General features: G+C 43.2%; 2 protein-coding genes and 1 long non-coding RNA gene across 5 annotated transcripts; 1 reads left to right on the forward strand and 2 right to left on the reverse strand.

Annotated features, from left to right (window-relative positions):
* Positions 1–2912: 2912 nt before the first annotated feature.
* Positions 2913–6520, reverse strand: LOC115946702 (uncharacterized). Of its 3 annotated transcripts, none has more exons than XR_004080748.1 (5): positions 6433–6520; positions 4968–5235; positions 4726–4772; positions 3437–3706; positions 2913–3044 (listed from the first exon to the last, which is right to left on the reverse strand). It is a non-coding gene; the product is annotated as an uncharacterized lncRNA (long non-coding RNA). The 3 variants fall into 3 exon arrangements; XR_004080747.2 differs by having other exon boundaries at positions 6129–6440; XR_004080746.2 differs by having other exon boundaries at positions 4968–6440.
* Positions 6521–6549: 29 nt separating this feature from the next.
* On the forward strand, positions 6550–13627 carry CACYBP (calcyclin binding protein). Its single transcript, XM_005150190.3, has 6 exons — positions 6550–6643; positions 7171–7363; positions 8046–8142; positions 8743–8842; positions 10134–10228; positions 12051–13627. Exons 1-6 carry the CDS (start codon positions 6623–6625, stop codon positions 12208–12210), a joined length of 666 nt encoding a protein of 221 aa, XP_005150247.1. The 5' UTR covers positions 6550–6622; the 3' UTR covers positions 12211–13627.
* Positions 13505–16581, reverse strand: MRPS14 (mitochondrial ribosomal protein S14). The gene is made up of 3 exons (XM_005150189.4): positions 16515–16581; positions 15998–16156; positions 13505–14014 (listed from the first exon to the last, which is right to left on the reverse strand). Exons 1-3 carry the CDS (start codon positions 16557–16559, stop codon positions 13832–13834), a joined length of 387 nt encoding a protein of 128 aa, XP_005150246.3. The 5' UTR covers positions 16560–16581; the 3' UTR covers positions 13505–13831.
* Between the last annotated feature and the right edge of the window lie 1748 nt (positions 16582–18329).

Below are 18329 nucleotides of genomic sequence, written 5' to 3' on the forward strand. Positions count from 1 at the left end.
TTGCAAATATGAACAAAGATCTTTTTCCCTGGTCACTTTCTTGCTAATGATATTTGCATAAATATTTCTGTTCTCTTAACTGTCTAAGCCTAGCATTAGTCATTCATTTACCAGTTCCACTTCACACTCAAAATGAACTGCATAATAAATTTGAAGTGACATTTCAGAATACCTGGTGAACATCTGATTGTGACATTTGAGAGTACTGTGCCGATGAGTGACATCAATGGTTTGACAAGTGTCCAAATTTCTCATTTCATTTATTTTAAATCAGTCTTAGAAGTTAATTTAAAACCTTGATTGAAAAAATGCAGTAATAATAAAAAAAATAAATGGGTAAGACTGTGATTACCTGAGCAGATGACTTAACATAACAGCTCACTTCTCAAAGAACTCACCCCTCCAACGCCCTGTTGTACAGTCATGTGCCTTGTCCTTGTTACGGCACTTACTAGAGATGATAGAAACCAACCAAGCAAAAAAAGATGTGGGGTGGATTTTTCCCCTTTTAGTCTTTTGACACATTAATGAGTTAAATAATCTCAAAGGGTGCAATGACTGCAAGTGGACTGTGGGATTGGGACTTCCCCAGTTCAGCAAAAAAGAACTGTTACAATAAGTTCACCGTGTTCCATGGAACTGGCTTTGACACAACTTCATCTTTCTCTTTATAGCTGCTCTCTGACTTTGGAAGTTGAGTTTCTGTGACAAAAATATGTTTGCTACCTGCTAGCCAGGATTTCAAAACTTTGTAGAATGGAAGCTGGCTTACATCAGCAAAAAAAGTTCCTGAAGGCAACAGCTGCATTATCACTCCTGGCAGTGACATAAAGGCAAAAAACTACTTTCACCTTCCATCTATAGTCCCAAGGTAGTGTTTGTAGCAGTGGTGTTTGGAAGAGTGGTATATACATAGAAAATGTGTCTTCTGAAAACTATTGAAAGAATGAGAAAATAGCTCTATGGCATTATCTTGATGAATAAGCAGTTATATTCAGAAACAAGGAAAGGAGCAAGACTGCAGGATTAAACCAGGCAAGCTAAAATTCTTCCTGCTGACTATATATGCTATTGGGAAACTTAGCTTCCTGTGAGAAAAACAAATCTGGGGTTTAATTAGCCCTTTTCAGTAGCGTGTGACAGAGTTATGCGCACACGTATGCCAGACCAGCTGATCAGTCTGGGATAGCTGTCTCATTGTTCAGATTTTCAGCAGGAAACATCATCAAAGTCTCACTGAAACTGTTTTTTCTTGTGTGGCACTGGAACAGCTAACATGGCTTGTAAGTCTGCAGTAATTAATATTTCTTTTCCTAAGTCAGTATTAAACTATGTGTCCACATCAAACTTACATTAAAAGTAATTTGAATTTTGTAAATATATGTGTGGAACTAAATCTTATTTTTTAATTTTATTGAGAATGCACAGTTCTGAATAAAGTATTTGATTAGGGTTAAACCTCCAAAGAATATTTTTAGTACAACTGTTTTATCTTGTTGGATTCTCATCTGTTCCTGATATGCCCAGTGTGGGGGGAGAGGGGAAAGTACTTTTTTCAATTTAAAAAGCAACTGTTTTTACTTTGTAACACTTTACAGGATAAATGAAGCAAGGCTGATTTAGTTACATGGTACCTCTGTGAACTAGTTTTGTATTATCTTTGGGAATCAAACTTAATATTCTAAAGAAATAGGATGTATTTCACTCACAAATTTTAAATGTACCCCAGAGAAAATAACAATAAAACAGAAAATGTGTGCTGTTAATCCAAGAAACTGCAAAATCTCTGAGGTCCATATGCAGTCTTGGGAAAGGGAGAGAGCTGTGTAATCAGTACCACCAACTGACAAACTCATCCTTGTCCTGCCCATTAATTAGTATACAATTTGCTACAGCTAACTTACATTGCTTACATAGGTAAGCAAGGTTTTTCTTCTTTGTTGGACATTTTAAAGGACTTCTCTTAGTTGGCTCTTAAAATTTAAGATGGATGCTTTTATCTGTGCCATTGTGTTAAAAACAACTCAAAAACAGCCATTTACAAGAGGAGACAGAAAGTCAAGAACAAGAATTCAGCCTCTTGACAGAGCATGAAGTAACCCATTGACTTCAGAGTCACAATGCCACTCACCTGCTGAACATAGCAATGCAGGAGTAAATAAAAGTCTGAATTTACTGTCACTGAAGTATCAGAACTTGGAAGCTACGTAAGTCACGCTTTCTCCACAGGATAAAGGTAGGGCTGTTTCCTATCTTTTGTTAAGTAGTTGCACTGAAATCCATGGAACTACTTATATGTGTGGGAAAACTATACCTCTTATTTTGATTTACTGTTAGACTCAGGGATAACTGGCATACTTCTGCATGACCTGATAAGCCTAAATACCTTTGGCACTGAAAACAGACACGCTTCTGGTGTTACAATGCTAGTTTTCTTTCAATTGCTAGAGAGAAAACCTTAGTACATGTTATTGTCTGAATGTGAAGATCAGGGCAGAGATGTTTCCCTCAAAACTGGGGACTGTTCTGAGTGACAAGCACACCTATTACAGCTGAACCCTGCAGAATGGGCTGCTGTGCAAACAGCTGGCTGCACTAGACAGGTACAGTTGTGTAGACCCAAGGCACTACCGTGAGTTAACACAGCGCTGGTCATCATGTTGTTCTTGCAAGCACAAAGGCTTGAACTATATTATTTTCCTGTCTATTATGCTAATATCTTACTGGGAGCTGTCCTATTACCTCTTTCTGAGTAATAATACTGAGGGGAGACACATCGAAGCACTCAAGTTTGGACCTTTCAAGTCAGGTGGGGTGTACATCACAGCAGCCTTTAAAACAGAGCTGATCCATAGGAATTTGCAGCAAGATGAATAATGCTCAGCAGTAATTAAGATCCCACCTTACCCAAGTCAGAAGTCTACATGATTTATTTCAGTATCATGTCTAAACACATACAGGTTAATCCACCAGGAATACAGGGCTCTCCACTCCTCCTGGATTCCAACTGCTTTGCTACTGAATGTATTTCATGTTATTTTTACCTGAAAAAGACAAAAAGATATGGGTAGAGAATTAGGACATTACTTCCTCTTATTTTCTTATTCAGTGGGACTTGCTTTTATTTAACCTGTAAAGGAATATATATGTATCTTTGGAATACTGTATCTTATATATAGAATAATATATAAGAAACTGAATCACAAGGGGATAAATACATCAAAAGGATTTGGTGTCATAAATTTCATTTATGATTTCATACCACCAGAATCCTGGGCTGTACTAATTTCCTTCCAGTTTCTCTAATTTTTGTATTTTATATAATACATGGATGGTACTACCAATGCAAATGAGAGCAGACATTCTCAGATTTTTCTCCAGATCCCAGTTCCCCCCTTCCAGTAATCCCTGGGTTTTCTCTGCTGCCCACACCAACCTGTGCCAGGAGCTCTCTTGAGCTTTGGGAACTACTGCTTTCCCATGGAGGATTTTCTGGCTTCTCTGAACTGGGAAAAGCTGACATGTGAATGCAGAAAAGAGTCTAATCAGGCATGGTCCAAATCCCTCAGTGCCTGCCATTCAAGACTGATTCACTTTAGCACATTGAAATGGGAGAGCAGCTTCAAAGCTCTGGCTCCATTACAGTGAAGTTTTCTAGATCTGGAGCTGCATTTGTCATTTGTGCGTGTCCCCAAGTTTGCAGATCCTAAAGAGTTAGGAAAGAAGAGCATGACAGCGATATCAGACTTTGAACTGAGAACAACTCCATACTGCCAGTACGTGTGCAACAAATCCACGTATTATATAAAGTATAATATGGAAATATAAGTGTAATGCTTGGTATTAAAAGTGCAATTCAATGTACATGGTCACAACAAATGTTTACTTTTTTAATTGTTACAGAATTGTTTGGATTGGTACCTTGTTATCATTGTGTGAACAATGCCTTGTAAAATAAATGGAAATGCATACAAAATGGGAATAAGGTGCTTATTTTCATAAGCCATTTACTTAAGAAATAGCTTCAATCTGTTTGCAATAATAAACTGCTGCTGTGCTAGGTTTTCTTATACAGATCACTCACGGTGGTCATTTCTAAGCAGCCCTATTAGACTTGGCAGACTAGCTGTCCAAAATGTGTTTGTGCTACACAGCCAATTCTAACCTGTTCATTATGGCAATGTACTCATTCCTAAGGGGTCTCTTGTTCAAGTCTAACAGACAGGCGCCATGCCAGAGAGCTAACGGGTCACCCTGGCCCTCCACTCCAAACACTAGCCTGAGGTTGCCAGCCCAGTGCTTTTCTCGAAGGTCATTGATATATAGCCATGGGACAACAGGAGCCACTCTTAAGAATGTCATGCTTCCCTGGAGTACACAAGAGAAATAAGCAAGTGAGCCATGAGGCAGCATGCTTATCAGAGGGGTCATAGGGAGCACAAGGACACAGCAAGAAATTGAAAACTGACTCCTAACAAGAGAAGCATGGCTGAACAAGAACAGGGCAGACCAGAATTTACAGCCATCAGAAGTATTCAAATGCTTTATAAAGCCACTTTCCATGTGAGCAATTGCTGCAGGGTTTCTTTTTTATTAAGATCAACAGCCATTATTATTCCCTGGTAACTGGAAAGGCACACAACACTTTACGGGAAGATACAAAGGCAAAGAGAGAGAAAAGCTGAAGATCAAATTTACCAGACATAACATTCGGTATTGTTTTACCTTCACATCACTATCCAAGGACTGTTTTCATCGGCTGCTATTAATTCCTGCAGACAGAAGCAGAAGGCTACTACTTGCCAGACCATAGGCCACAGGCCTTTCAGCACCCTCTCAGATGCTTCCATCCCCACCCCTTCCCCAAGCCAAAGAGCAATGAAGACCACTCTACACTGTATTTTCTTTGCCAGACAGGCCAGACCAGGACCTTTCAGCTGAGTTTCAGTACTCCTGCTTACTCTAACCTAGCTCCTTTTCCCCCTCCTGATGCAGGATCTTCTCTGATTCTTCTCCAGGAGAAGGCCTCCCACTGTGCTCTTTGTAAAGGTGCACACAAGATGACAACCTGGCTTTGTCAGCCTGCTTTCTGTTTCCAGCCAGGGAAGGATGCAGATGCCACTACAGCTTTATGCAAAGGGGAGCTGTGTGGAACCTGTTTTTACAATACAATAGACAATTCTTCTATGTGAAAGCTGCCACTCAAGTGGAAGTGCCACAGGCATGGAAATGCTCCTAAGGAAAGAACACAGACATTGGTTTTTAAAACAAATATCAAGAAACAAGGAAATTACAGGATCTCTTACCAATGTATTTATGTATTAGAAAAAGCATTTTCTCCTCTAACCAGAAATCAAATTATAAAGCAATACCAGTTTAAATTCTAAAACTATAAGCACTTAATAAAGCCACAACTAAGAGTGGAGAATCTACAAAATTACTATCTAGAAAAAAAAAACACATAAAGTTTTTTCTTGTCTTGGTGACTGCTCAACAAAGATCACAAGGAAACAATTCCTGAATAAGCAACTACCTTTAACCATTAAAGTAACCATGCCACAGAAGTAAATTCCAGTTGACCATACAGTATTTTCCATATAGAATCAACTGGCCCAGCTTCAAATGCTGGACAAGCTGAAGTCCTGTGGAAATGACAACCAGCCACAGAGTTAGTTATGCAGATCTTCCCCGGTCCTTTCTCAACTACAGATCATGAAGCACTGCACCAGAGGGTTATAATAAACCCTTCAGTACAACGCCTGTTAAACTGATTTGTGGAATGCAGACTTGAACGTAAATCCTTAGCTTCAGGATTTGCTATTAATCTTTACAAATTAATTCTTGGATATTCACTTCAGAAAATGTAACAATCTAAGGCCCTCCATCAGCAAATTAGGTGTCATTCCTCAGTTGGGTAAAACAGATGTTAGAACTGGCACTTTCAGAGAAATCTACGTTTTAAATGCTGAAGGACTGTATCCTGCCTTGGGTTCCATAAAAGACATCTGGAGACAAAGGCTTACACCCCCCACTTCCCTGCTTACTTAAAGACTGACACTATTTATCTATATATTAGTTTTGGGTTGGGTTTTTTCCTCCTTTGTTAAATGTTAAGGTCGGACTGGAACCTGGGGATGCAGAAACTCTTGTTTTCTCTGTTGTTCAGGACGCTGAGGTTACGGTGGCGAGAAGCACCTCACTGTATCTTTACCCTGACCAACTCCAACCGCGGTTGCAGTGCTCAGACAGAACATCCCAAACCTCCCCCAAAGCAGATACGACTGCGGTCGCTCAGGAGCCCAGCCCAGCCCCCCCGCCGCGACGGACGGGAAGCGGCCTTTCCGCGAGCAGCCCCTCAGACACCGCTCCCTGCGGGCGGCACGAGTGGCACCGCGGTCGGGGGAGGCGGTAGGGCCCGGGCCCAGGCCCCACCTCTCGGCCGTGACGGCGCGGAGGGAAGGAAGCGGGCAGAGCTGTTCCGGCTCACGGAGCGCCTACGGGGGTGGTGACGGCAGCGGCGGCATTGCGTCACTTCCGCGGCGCGCTCGGGGCTCGTGCGGTGAGTGGGAGGGGCGGGAGGCCGGAAGGTTCCAGAGGGGCCGTGGGAGCTGCCGCACGCGACATGGCTGCAGCGCGCGAGGAGGTGAGCAACCCCCACCGTGTCCGGGGGCTCTGACAGGAACCCGGCGGTGCGGTACGGTACGGTACGGTACGGTGCGGTACGGTACGGTGCGGTACAGTACGGTGCGGTACGGTACGGTACGGTACGGTGCGGTACGGTACGCCGGCGGCTGCGGGGAGCCGGCGGCGGCCGGCCGGCAGCTCTCGGGTTGGGTGTCTACTGGGCGCTGCAGGTGCTCACCCCGAGACGGTGCTGGGCTCTAGGAGCATAAACCAGAACCTTGCGTGGGTTTCTCTTGGTTTTATAATGGGTGGAAGCTTAAACCTTGAAATGTGTGGTGGCCGAGAAAGTAGAACGCGAGCGGGAGTGAGGAATCAGTGGCTTCACGGTTAGCGGGGTGGAGAAGGAAATGAAACAACTGACTCGGTAACCCTGAAGCGGCTGCATCTGGGAAATCTGAAAGTCATCACTGAGAGAGCTCAGCCGTGAGCCGAGAGTACAAATACCTGTATCTAATATGCATGTGTGATCATCTGTTTTTACACCAGTTACTGAAAGATTTGGAAGAAGTAAAAGAATTGCTTACAAAGGCCACGAGGAATCGAGTTCGTGATGTCCTGATGACAGAGAAACACAGGCTAGAGCTAGAAATCAAGAATCAGCCTCCACCGAAGCCAAAAGATGCAGTGGAGGAAGAAAAGGTGTCACTGGGAGGGTACACGGTGAAAATAAACAATTATGGTAGGTTTGTTTTTCTGAACACTTACTGGAGCTCCAGCATCTCTGAAGAGAAGGCAGGGCAGCATTAGTGTGACTTACAGTTGCCACTTAGCATTATAAAGAAGGCTTCTTAAGTGCTTATTTCATATTTGAAACCCCACTTAAAATGCTACCACATGCTTAGTATGCTGTCCCAACCAGAGTGTGTATTAGTTCTGTTTGTGTGATAGTAGGGGTGGGATGCGTTAATGATCCCTGGCATGTACTACTGGTATTTTTCACTGCCCAGTGCTTAGCAGGAATGAGTGAGCTTTAGCTTTTCTGCTTGCCATGTAAGTGAAAGGAGAGGTAATTGCTCAAGATACTTGTCCTGCAGGGAGTAGGGGAAAAAGTGGGTCAAGGAAACTGCAGCAGAAGCAGAAAGCTGCCTCTGACTCCCTCTCACAGACAGGGTTGCTCTCCTTTTGTCTGAGCTGGTAGGTATGTGTTGCTCAGAATTTACAGGAATTAGGGAATAGGGCTACGTGTGAGGACCTCCTTTTACTTTCACATTATTACCAAATAATTTATGTCTTTCCCTTCTTTCTCTGAAGATTATTTTGGTAAGGCAGAGATCCTGCAAATTGCTAGGGGACTTTACAGAGGGAGCTGGAATGAAATGCACAAAGGTCATGGTAGAACTTAATCTATTTTCCACTTGCAGGTTGGGATCAGTCAGATAAGTTTATTAAGATTTACATCTCTTTAAATGGAGTCCAGAAGCTTCCAGCTGAGAATGTGCAGGTGAATTTCACAGAGAGGTGAGTTCACCTTGTTGCACCACACAGCACAGCAGAGCATGGGTGAAGAACACCATTTGAGAATGCAAGGATGTGTCAAGTGCTGTTCTGTATCAGTCCTTACTCCCCACCTCCTTTTTTTTCTTTTTTTTTTTTTTTTTTAAAAACCCTGAGGTGTATTAGCTTCTGTTACCACTTCACACTACATAAGCGTAGCTTTCCTTAGAGGGTATCAGGATATTTTCATTGTACAGATGCTTGTTGCATCTCAGCACGCTTGCCAGGATATGCAGTGTTAGCCCTGTTTTTTGACGGTAGTAGAATGGAAGTGTACAGGAAGTAAATCTGCCTTTACAAAGTTGTAGGAGTTCAGTGAGGTAGAATGAACCTCCTGAAGGTCTCAGTTTGTTGGCAAGTCTGGACAGGTCCTTTTTAATCCACAGTATTAAATCCAACTGAAGATTTGAAAGCCCTGGGAAGAAAGTTATTGAAGCCTGTTGACATGCTTTCTCAAGAAATACACCTGGCGTATCTTTTGACATTGGTTTTGGTGGCAAGGCTCAGTAGTTTTGCAGTGATTGCAATATTTGTGACCTTCCTCCTTCTGCTTTCTGGTCCCAGGTCGTTTGATCTGCTAGTGAAGAATCTGAATGGGAAGAACTACACCATGACCTTCAACAACCTCCTGAAACCCATCGCTGTGGAAGGCAGCTCTAGAAAGGTCAGTGCCCATCATCTGTTAAGAGATACCTGGGTCCTTCACAAAGTACCATATTCAGTGCATGACTAGTTCAAGAGATTCAGTGCTAACCTTCATTCCCTCTCTGTGAGGTTTCTTCACTGTGAATGTGATTCTTCTTAAATTCTAATTGTCATAACTTCGGAATTATCCTCCGGAATCCATGGCCTATTTCCCTAGATCATGTCCAGCTACTGTATGCTCTTTTAAATACCTGTCCGACAGGATTTCAGAAACAATTAAGCAGAAAATTCCACTAAATATCCATTTACGTCCTTCTGCTTTTACATACCTCAGAGGAATTCTTTGCAATTTTAAGGTGTAAGAGACTTGTCAGGAGACCCAAATCTTAAGCTTAAGTAGGCTTAACACCCAAAACAAAGTCTGAAACCTCTCTGCCTTTGAAAGGGTGTGTTGTTTTGGAATTGAACACTGGCAACATTTTACTGCTGATTGCTGCAACTTGAGGACAGTGTCCATACTCTGAAACTTGTAGCATCTTTCCAGGCTTAGGAATGTGTCAGATACTTTGCATTCTGCACAGCTGTGTGCTGCAGTTAGAGATACCAGCTGTGAAGAAATTATGGTTCAAATAGAAATTCCCCTAAAACTAGAACAGTGTAAAATTAAAACAGAAATAAATGAGTGATGCTCTGGGTTTTTTTTTGGTGGGGTGGTGGTGTGGTTTTTTTTTGGCATAGAATTGAGCAGTGTAGTCACATACTTGCTAAACTGAACTAAAGGTCTGGCAGATTCTCGTCTGCTGTGGCATGCAGGAGTTGTGAAATTTGGGTTAGGGTTGCAATTATACAGGCTTTGCTTGTAACTGGCAAACATAGTGCAAGATTAAGCAATGCCCAAAAACTAATTTCTTATCCTTGGAAAAATAAACTGGGGGAATCTCTACCTGAACTTGGTGTTCTTAGAGAAGTCTAGTAAATATAGCCATCCTTTACCTGACAGTGCAGGGTACTTTTAGCATCCTGAGAATCACTAAAAGGTGTTTCTGCAGCACTGTAATATTCTTCTGTATTGGTACTATAGTTCTGTACTAGTAGTATATTAATCATGCCATTTAAATTGTCTACAGTGAGGTTAATACTTCACACCTCGAAGCTCAGTGCATAATTTCCTATGTGCTATGTAATAATCAATAGCTGAGGTAAATGCTTCAGAAATCTATGAAGATAAAAAGGTTTATGCTCTAAACTAACTTTATTCATTGTGGTTGCGACTAGCATTCTGAATTCATGTCTTGCTCTTCACCATGCAGATAAAGACAGACATGGTCCTTGTGATGTGTAGGAAGAAGCGGGAGGAAAAATGGGAATGTCTCACTCAAGTGGAAAAAGAAAGCAAAGAGAAAGAGTAAGTGTCTTTTCAACCCACCATTTTGTTTTCCATCTCTCGTTCTCTGGCTTGTTTCAGGACTGAGAGGAGAGCAGATCTGTGCTATGCTGACTCTGCAGTTGGGTGGTGGAAATTGCTGTTTTGGGGGACAAGCCCCTGAGATGCTTGAGAATCATTAAGTTAAGATTTTTTTTTTTGCTATCAGTAGGACTGTAAGTGCAGGAGGTACACTTTGAGTAGCTGCTTGCCACTTTTCTACTGTTTTATTGCTAATGATGAAGTCTGCATCACAGGAAGTACCTAAGATAGATAGACATGCAGAGTGTTAATCAACCAATTAAAAATACTCTTATTTGACAGCTGCATTCATTGCAAAAATGCTCTAGTAAGGCTGACTTTTTTTAGGTTAAGTGCATACTGTATAGAAATACAGGCAGAATACTTTCAGCTGTGCTGGTCAAAATAATTATTATTTTGCTACCTGTGCATGGAGCGGCTGCACAAAATATCCCAGCGTACTTTTGACAAAACAGGCTTCTGCTTCCTAGGTCATTACACAAAGTCTCAAGCTGATTTGTATCACTTCAAAGTTTGGGGTCAACCCTACAAGCAGCTTAGACACTGGATATATAAGCATGGTAAATTAATGGCACAAAACACCTGAGGACAAGAGACGCTTTTATATATATATATGTGTGTGTGTGTGTGTATAAGCAGTGTATCATGTAACAATTCTGCATTGTTTGTTTTGGGTTTTGTTTTGTATTTTACAGTACCACACACATTTTCTTATCAGAAGAAGCATGGAAAAATTAACTTTTGAGAAAGTTATCCTTGCCAATGTCTATTCATTTTTTATCTATTTATAGAATGATTGGCTAAAACTGGTTAGTCCTAACTAACCGTACTTGAACTAAGAGCAAAACTACCTTTCCCTCTTGACTGATATCACCGACATCACATCACAAGAGATTGTAACTTGACTACTAATACAGGTTGTTGGAGGGGCAGGGTCATTTTGTATCTTGTGCAGAGAAGTCCTCCACACTACCCAACCTGTCATGATCAGTATTGCCACCCTGTTCAGTGTTGGGGATTTGCAGCATGGTAAATGAGTGGCCTCAGAAATGCACCTCCCAGCTTCCAAGACTGGTTCGGGGAGCTCGCTCCCTCTGCTGACCTGTTTTGATCAGTGTGTTTTTCACATAGTCCACAGCTGCAGTAGTAATTGCCTATGGGATTTTAGAAAACAGGATAGAGAGAGGCAAGTTTGCCAGAGGGAGCATTATGTATAGGCTTATGACAGGGGGCATGTCATACCAAGGTGCTTACCATGTGGATGGTGCTGTCAGCTAGCTTCTTGAGAAAGTTCCTTTGAAATGCAATGTGTTAAAAATGAGACAGTGAACCTCTGGAGATAATCTGAAAAATGGTAACTGGAAAATGCCTTTTGGGCTGTGAATGTGGTCACACTTCTATTTTTGTTCCCTTGTCATATAACACCACAGACAGATACTGGTCTTTATGTGTCTGTTGCATTCCACTCCTATTTCCTAAAATTAATTTAGGGTGGTGCTTCCAGGGTCATGTTTACTGCAAAATGCTTCCCGTCATCCTTAGTGGGACAGTTCTGGATATACTTCTCAACTTGCATGTAATGTAAGGGTGCTCTTTAGGATTTTCCCTACTTGGAAGCTGAATGAGACTGTCAGGGTGTAAAGAGTTTGCCAGAGGAAAATCCTTGCTGTTACCAGGATGTTTCAAACAAATGCTAGTGTTTAATTTTTTTGCACAGAACTGTTAGATATATGTGATTGTCTCGTATGTGTTTGTCTTGCAGGAAGGCTGCCTATGACACCTCAGACCCTAGTGAAGGGCTTATGAACCTTTTAAAAAAGATGTATGCAGAAGGGGATGATGAAATGAAGCGCACCATCAACAAGGCCTGGGTTGAAAGCAGAGAAAAACAATCCAAAGGGGACATGCCAATGGATATTTGAAAGTACTCTAAGGGTCGCCTTAATCACCGATCTTCCATGTGAGACATGCTGTGCTGCAAAGATCATTGTTTATACAACCTTCTTCCAAGCAAAGACAGTCATTTTCCATTTCAGGTTGGAGAAAATACTTAAAGTAGCTTATAAAGTATTTCCTTCAGTCAAGTGGTTCACCATTTCCTGAAGAGCGGAGCATAAGTATATCCTTACCCTACCTTGAAAAAGCCTCCGAGATGAGTGGAGAGTGGTGAAACAGAGCAGAATGTAAAAGTGTGAATTTGTTTTTTTTAAATGAGCTGTAGGGTGTATGTTGAACTGTAAACCAAGTCACAAAGGGAGAGGTGCTGAAGAAAGTAAAACCACTATCTCAAACACTTGACAGTGAAGCAGAAACAATATGGTATTAATCCTGTGACATTAAAATTACTCTCAGAAATTAATGACTGCTGTTTAACCTTTTGTGAATTTTTAAAGTAAGAACAGCTCTTCAGTGGGTGCCTATGCTGTGGCCTCCTTGAGGGGTCTTTGCATGGCATCAGTCACAGGAGGGCAGTAAGCTGCTAATGCTGGCCACTGAGCTTGCCCTGGCTCTAGTGATGTTCAAGGACAGGAGAAGCAAGCTACACTTTATCCTATAAAATTTCAAGTACTTTATGGTAATATAGTAAATATATTGAGATAGCTTACTCTCCAAAATCTGACTCCACTAGGGCTGATGGGTTGCTGTCAGTTTGCTGCATGTGTGCCTTCCATCTGCTTGAAGTACAATTGTACTTGGCCTGTTCACTGCAGCCTCTCAGCCTCAGTGCATGGGAGGGGGACAGAGCAACCATTTCCCCTTCACTGCCCTGCTTTGAAGAAGAGTACAGGGCAAACATGAGCTTAGCAGCAGGCTTGTTCTTATTGTTTCCTTCCTGTGTCCTTCTCATGTGTCTCCCAAGGACAGATTTGTTTGATGTTACCTTATAAATTAAGGAAGCCATTACTCTCCTATTATTGTCTGGACTAGGATTTGCTATCTTAAAGCACTGGACTAAATGGTGCACTACAAGCAGGAGATAAATACTAGCATGTTGTAGTTTCTAATGGGTCTGTTACCCACTTGGTCTGCTTTGGTATTATACATATATTTTTGCATAGCAAAAGTATCTAATTTGAGGCCATGTTTTGTTTTCAGTTTGTGCTCACCCTTGTTTGGAATACCACTTTGCCCTGTTGTGCAATTCCGTTTATGCTTTTACCCAAATTACCATGGTGAACTTACCGTACAATGACAACACAACTGCTTAAACAAGCCTTGTGCTATATGTCTTTATTTCTAATGTTGCCCTGATCACAAACCTCAGCTTAGTTCTGCAGCCCTCTGGTAGTGATTGGTTGGGTTTTTTTTCCTCAAAATAAAACTGCCATATACAGACAAGTTTGATGTGGTTATGCTGTTTCTTGTCAACTGATACCAGCTGCGATCCAGTGAGTTTAATGCATCAGCATGGCTTCTCATCCTGCCTTTATCAGTTTGATACTGGTGCTGGACTCTTGGACAGGACAGTCTCGCTTTAACTTACTCAAACACAGACTGAGCTTCTTTCATGTTTCCAGCCTGAATGTATATCCATGCGGTGATCTACCACATAGCCCTCTGTATCCCAGACATCTCACCATGGTCAGCAAAATGGCGGAAAACTATTCTGCTGAGCCTCCAGCGCCGCTTCACCCCCCGAGGGCGGGATGTCAGGACACACCTATTGTGGATCCTCACAGGGCAGCTGTCCCGGGGCAAGTCAGCAATCTCTTTATCAGCCACTTCCTAAAACAGAAGACCACACCACAGAGTTACCTGTATTCACCAAGAGTCTGAGGGGGCTTATTGTCAGACCCCAAAATCTAGCTGTAGAGTAGGTACTGCCACAAGCTGCTCTACTACCTCGTAAGTATGCTTACCTGCCTTCACCCCTTCTTTCTGGGCATCCTAAGGGCAAATGTAAAATGATTCACAGACCCCAAAGTTAACTTTATTACACACACTGAACAGCCTGAAGCCAGTAATTATAGTTAGTCAAAATCCACTTGGCTTTCTCCTTATTGCAGGGTGGGCTAATCCTTTAACATGGGCTGAATTTAAATATACATTCCTTATTAATTGCCTTCTTAGGTAACATGCTTTGTTATACACAGGATCCCTTTCACTGACACCAAGAGTTGCAGCCAGAGGAGAACAAGTCCAAGTGTCTCTCAGACACTTGTCTCCCTTTGACCCTTAGTGTCTCTTCTAATGAGAAGGCTTAAGATGGGTCTTTCTACATATAACTAAAGAGCTGACCAGTTTTCAGGAAACACCAGGTAGCAGCAGTGGCAGAAAAAGTGAGCTCAGCAAGGAAATGCAGCCTAAATGAAGTTGCTTGAAGCTGGATATGCATCCCTAACTGCAGCATTCTTAATACGCTATTTTCTGAAGGACAGAAGGGCTCAAAGAAGCCTGTGTTCAGTCACAGTTGGAAGTAAAAGGAAAGCCTGAGGCTGGACTACAAACACTCCTATTACACTGAAGGAGAAAAGCAAATACAAGGTTCTTCCAAAAGGATGTTTGCCTTCAAAGGGCAGCATCGTGACAACAGCATCATGACTTTCAACTTTAATAACAGCAAGGTCAGGAGGACTGCTTGTCTTCAGAACTTATTTCAGTTACTGGGTTTGTCCAGCTGTGTATCTTACCTATGTATATAGCTCTACCTTTATGTGCCCCTAGTACAGCCAAACATTTGCAGTACTTTATCTACCTGTGTAATTCCTAGGATTTTTTTTTTTCAGAAAGTAACCTCTGCTTTCAGAGAAAACTTGTTACTTACTTTTAAAGTCCTTAAATTTGGAGCCTAAATAACTTTTTGTATGGGAGATAAAAGTTACTTTCCTGGAGTCTTTTTCTTCTAACTGCTCCTGTAACTTAGTGACTTCAAATGGTGACAAAAGCAGCTGAGGAACAGCAAAAGCAAGGCCAGCAATCTGTGGTTTTGTTCTGTAAGGACATCCACATAGACTAGGCTTGCCAAGACAATAGTAAAGTCAATACATACAAGTAGATCCATATCCTTTCTCTCCAAGTATGTTTAAGCATGTAAGGCCTTCCCCACAATTAGGTATGATGAGATCAAATATGTACAGGAATATTTCTGACACAAATGTTTTTAATGATTAGTAAGGAAGGCGATGCGCTGGGCAGTGAGTAGGTGCATTTCTAAGAACAGCTCTAGTGCCCAAATCTGATGCAGCTCTTGCATGCTTGTAGCTCAGGCAAGAAATAAAATTAAGTACTTCTAATTGAACAAATTGGTGCTTTTGACTGGATCAGGCTTCCACGTTTTTAAAGAAAAAAAAAGCTAATGTTTATTTGGGAAGTTCTACAAGTAACCATATAATATCCCATATTAGCAGAAATAAGGAAAACAGCTTTCTGAATGCATGATAGTGCAGCTGGAGGAGGTGGAAGGAAGATACTTCATCACATGTAGTGTTACATATACTGCTTATAGGAGAAGCACTGGTTTAAAAAAAACCAAAACCCACAATCCAAGGCACACAGCCTCTAGTCAGGTGAATGCCCTGTTGTAAACACTCCCGGAAGGCTCTGCAGACGCCCGGGTGCCAGCGGTAGCTATGCAATGTGACATGGTCCTGGGCCAGTGACTTTGGGAATCGCAAATGTCCGTGACCTAGCACGGCCTCTCGGGTCCGTAACGGGGCAGCCGCAGCAAGGGCCGGGGGGGGGGGGAGGGGAGGGGGTGCTGCCCGGTACCTGCAGCTCCTTGGGGAGGATGGTGTTCTTCCGGATGGCGTTGATCCGCAGCCTCTCGTCCGCGTACTCGTACGCCAGCTTCCTTCTCTTGACATCCCGCAGCATCCTCCAGTCCACGTAGTAGCTCCGCACTTGGCTAGTGCAAGGCGAGGGGAGAACCTAATTAAAAGAATGAAGCCTGTAGTAACACCCGCCTGCCGCACACTGCCCGATCCAAGTATGAATTATTTCCATAAATGTCTCTCTGTCAGACTTCTTCAAACTACTTCCTTGCTCTTGCCCAGTAAGTGTAACGTGTGATCCCGCTCACCTGGCAGCGCCCACCAAGGAACTCACGACACTCGGGGCACGAATAACCCACACCCGCACCCGCACCCACACCCACACCCACACCCGCGTTGTTCCCGCCGCCGCACCCGCCGGTCTAACAGCCCCGCAGCCCCTCGCTGTCCCTGCCCGCTCCCCGGGCCGGCCGCGGTGGCGCAGGGCAGCAGGGCCGGCAGTGACCCTTGCTGACCTGCCGAGCCGCCCGCAGCGCCCACAACAGCCGGGAGGCCGCCATCTTCTCGGGGGGCCGCGCATGCGCTCAGACTCCAGAGAGGAAGGGGGGGGGGAGGGGGTAGGGCTGACCGGTGCGGGGTCTCGGGCTCTCGGTGCGCCCTCTGCAGGCGGGCGGGCGGCGGTGCGTGCCCCGCCGGGCTGAGTTTTGGTCTCCTCGATAGCCCTGGTGCAGTGACTCTGTTTCTAGTGCGTTTGCGGGTGTAAAAAAGTACAGGGAGAATCCAAACCACTTTAGAGGGCTGTGCTGCGTACCCCAGTGCTGATGCCAAGCCTCGCTGGCACCATCCGTCATTAGAGGGAGCTGGCAACTTCCACAGAAACCTCAGGATCTGACTCAGGGTGGACCACAAGGATCCTAGGTTGGAGAGGAAAGTCACTAAAAATGACAGGGAAAAGAGTCCCACCAGGAAAATGTAATGCAGAGGCATCACACCGCATTTTGGGGTCCCTGTCCAGAAGCACATTTATTCTGCTGTGTATGAGGTTATCTGCCAGCTGTCTTCTTCAATGTGGTTTTAGTTTTGTTCCTTTGCTTGCTTATCACCTAGCACTATTCCTAAATTTATATCAGCCTTCTGCATTTTTTCCAACTCATGAATTTTGGGTAAGTTTCAGCATTTTACAAACACCACTGAATAACCATAATGCTGAACAGTGAAAACTACGTGGAAAATTCTTCAGTTGCTCTCAGTTGCTCTGAAACTTTCCTGTTTTACCAGCTAGGACTCCACTTAGGCAGTGTTTCAAATAAGTCTGTATCCTGATTTCAGGGAGAACATCCATTAAGTTTTATCTGTTGAACAAATAATTTTGATTACATTTTCTGTTCATGTCACCTTGTTACCTACACCCAAAAAGTCACATGAGAAGCTGGATTCTCTCTGTTTCTCATGCTGCTTTTTGTCTGCGTGCCTGGCATTTTGCTTCAGTGCCTGGTATATTGTACTGGTTCTGAGGTATACAGGTGTAACCTGGAAGAAGGGGCCAGACTGGCTGGCTAATGCAGCCAAATTTTATTACCCACGCTGGAGTCAACAGCAGCAGGTTTCACAATAACTTACCCACATAGGCTGATGGGGCAGGTGATGGTGATCAGCACAAAGAAGCCAATTTTGGTGTTGAAAAAATGGTTCATTCTCCACAGCCTCTTCAGTTTCTGGCTGCCTTGCCAACCCAGGTGTTAGCTGTCCTGATGGGTTTTGTCCTGTGGGTGTGCCAGGCTGAAACTACTTATACCTGTTATACAGAGTATTAAGCAGGTATAGAGGGATAGGTACATTCAGTTTTCCTTGCTTTAAATGAGTCTCATGAACCCCAGAGAGGTGAGATGCTTGTCACTGGCCTTGTTTCCCATGTCTCTGTGCTCCCTTTGTACTCTGAGATGTTGAAAGACTGCTCTTAAACTCGCATGAGAGAAACTGCAGCAACAGGCAAATCTCAGTCTGTGGGCTGCAATCCTTCTGTGAGCATCCAGTTCAAAACTCAGGCTGTTTGTGGCCATGCTTCCTGGTGATATTGTGTGTTGATGTATGGCTGGCTTGGAAGGTTTCTGGTGTTTGCAGGGAGAGAATTTCAATTTCCAGCAATCTGTAGGATATTAGCAGGGCAAATAAAACAGCCAGATATGATCAAAGGTAATTTTCATGTAAGAGTGTGCATTTTTTTCCTATGATATTTTGTTCCACTTCCCCTTGGTCTCCCTGTGTTTGTTAGGTGGTCCAGCTGAGTGAGGAACTAAAGAGTATGGGAGGGAAAACTATTTCTTCAGCCA

This window comes from Melopsittacus undulatus, chromosome 6 (genome assembly GCF_012275295.1).
Source record: "Melopsittacus undulatus isolate bMelUnd1 chromosome 6, bMelUnd1.mat.Z, whole genome shotgun sequence".
NCBI lineage: Eukaryota > Metazoa > Chordata > Aves > Psittaciformes > Psittaculidae > Melopsittacus > Melopsittacus undulatus.